The 2,167-nt window shown below is 52.7% G+C and overlaps 1 protein-coding gene across 1 annotated transcript in view; it reads right to left on the reverse strand.

Annotated features, from left to right (window-relative positions):
* Qrich2 (glutamine rich 2) overlaps positions 1-2,167 on the reverse strand; it is a 39,469-nt gene that overhangs the window by 15,898 nt on the left and 21,404 nt on the right. The window contains exon 5 of the mRNA XM_026780085.1: positions 5-1,154. Coding sequence (XP_026635886.1) covers positions 5-1,154 — 1,150 coding nt within the window. The remainder of the gene's footprint in view (positions 1-4; positions 1,155-2,167) is intronic.

A 2,167-nucleotide genomic window follows, 5' to 3' on the forward strand; every position in this document is an offset into this window, starting at 1 on the left:
AAGCCTCGCTGATCTACACCGGGCTGCACCAAGCCTCGCTGATCGACACCGGGCTGCACAACGCCACGCTGATCTACACCGGGCTGCACCAAGCCACGCTGATCGACACTGGGCTGCACCAAGCCTCGCTGATCTACACTGGGCTGCACCAAGCCACGCTGATCTGCTCCAGGTTGTGCGAAGCCTGGTGCTGCTAAGCTGGGCTGTCCAAAGCCTTGTCGATCTGTACTAACTTGCATCAAACCAGGTGACATCAAGCCATATTGATCTGGAAGAGATGGAGGGAGTACACGCTGATCTATGCCAGGTATTACCAATCCCTGCTGATCCACACCAGGGCTGATTAGTCCTTGCTGACTTGTGCTTAATATTACAAATCCATGCTGATTTATGCCAACTGGTATCAACCCTTGTCTACTCGTGTCCCATGGTCCCATACCACTGTCATATGTGACAGCCTGTTCCATGCCAGGTTGGTCTGTGCTAGGAAGGATCACGGCTTGTTGATACATGCTGAGTGGAACTGTAGCAAGCTGAGTTGTACTAGCTTTTTCCAGTCTTTGTTGACCCCCGTCAGGTACCGACGGTGGCAGTACACCACTCTCATCCACAGCGAGAGGTATCAATCCCTGGGCATCCATCTCTGGCGGTAATACACCCAGCTGAGGTACAGTGAGGGGTATCACAGCTGGAGGATAAGGGCCAGGATAGAGCCCTGGAGGTTGATCCATGCCAAATGGTGCGATCCTACGCTCCTCTGGACTTGGCAAGACTTGGTCCTGACTAGCGGGTGCCCCAACATGCTGGTCTGTGACTGGAGGTACGACTTTTGGGGTTGGGCCAGGCTGTTGTTCGTCTCTTCTTTTGCCTGTGAGAGCCGCAGACTCTCTCATCCTCTGGCGATCTGCTTCTGATGTGACCTGGGATGGCTCCCGGGCCCGTGAGGGCAGATCTCTGGCTCTGCTCTGGTCTCTGCCAACGATTCTCTCAGGGGGGCGCTCCACACCGCTGGCTAACATCTGTTCTGGGCCACCGGTGGAACCCAGAGCCTGGCCATCAGTGGGAGTCTTGGGAAACAGTCCACTTGGAAGGTCGCTTGATATTGGCAATGTCATTTTACGCTTGCCAAGCGTTGCTGACGATGAATCTGAGCTCTGGGGAAAGAGGAGGAGGGAGAGTGGTTACAATCGCTAAGAAACTGGAAAAGCTGAAAGCAAGACCATCATGGGTATTGGCTAGGATGACTTAAGGCCCTTGCAGAAAAGCAGCCCTGTGCGAGTGTGTGTGTGTGTGTGTGTGTGTGTGTATGTGTAAGTATGTGTGTGCGTGTGTCTGTGTGTATGTGAGTCTGTGTGTGAGAGAGTGCGAGTGTGTGATGCCAGGCATTAAACCTGGGCGGTGGAAGTATTAGGCGGGTCCTCCACCACTGAGCCGTATTCTGAGTCCTTCGCTTTTTACTCTTTATTTTGAGGCAGGGGCTCCATAAATCATCTAGGCTGGCCTTGAATTTCTCATCCTCCTGCCTCCACCTCTGGAGTGCTGAAATTACAGCCGTGCTCCGCCATGCGCAGTTTGTCAGTGGTGCGAGGACTGACTCCAGCGTTCTGTGTATGCTCAACAAGTAACACCAACCAAGCTACAGCCCCAGCCCCTGGCTTGGCTTTTTAAGACAGCCCCCAGGTTGGCCTTGAATTTACAACTTTCCTTCCTCAGTCTCCCTGCCTCTTACAAAGATCTTTGTGGTAAAAACGTCTTATCTGCAGGATCCAGGGGATTCTCCTTCAAGATCTTTAACCTCATCAGACCTACGAAGTCTCTTGTCATTGAGAGGGAATAATGGAGGTTTTTAGGAACGACGTTCTTGGGGGCTATTTAGCTTAGCACAGAGACTAAAGACACATTCTGCGAAATCCTAGAAAAGTGACCACAGCAGCGACAGAAGTTGTGGGAAACAGAGTCCTAGACAAGGTGATGCTGTTTTTGTCAAGGGTGTCAGATGAGGCCCACGCTTGTCTGAGGATGCTTCATGTATGGGCAGAGCAGCAGCCTAAGGAAAACGAAACTTAGCCGGGACAGTGGTGGCGCACGCCTTTAATCCCAGCACTCGGGAGGCAGAGGCAGGCGGATCTCTGTGAGTTCGAGGCCAGCCTGGTCTACAAGAGCTAGT

The sequence above is a fragment of the Microtus ochrogaster genome, chromosome 7, assembly GCF_000317375.1.
Source record: "Microtus ochrogaster isolate Prairie Vole_2 chromosome 7, MicOch1.0, whole genome shotgun sequence".
Classification (NCBI taxonomy): domain Eukaryota; kingdom Metazoa; phylum Chordata; class Mammalia; order Rodentia; family Cricetidae; genus Microtus; species Microtus ochrogaster.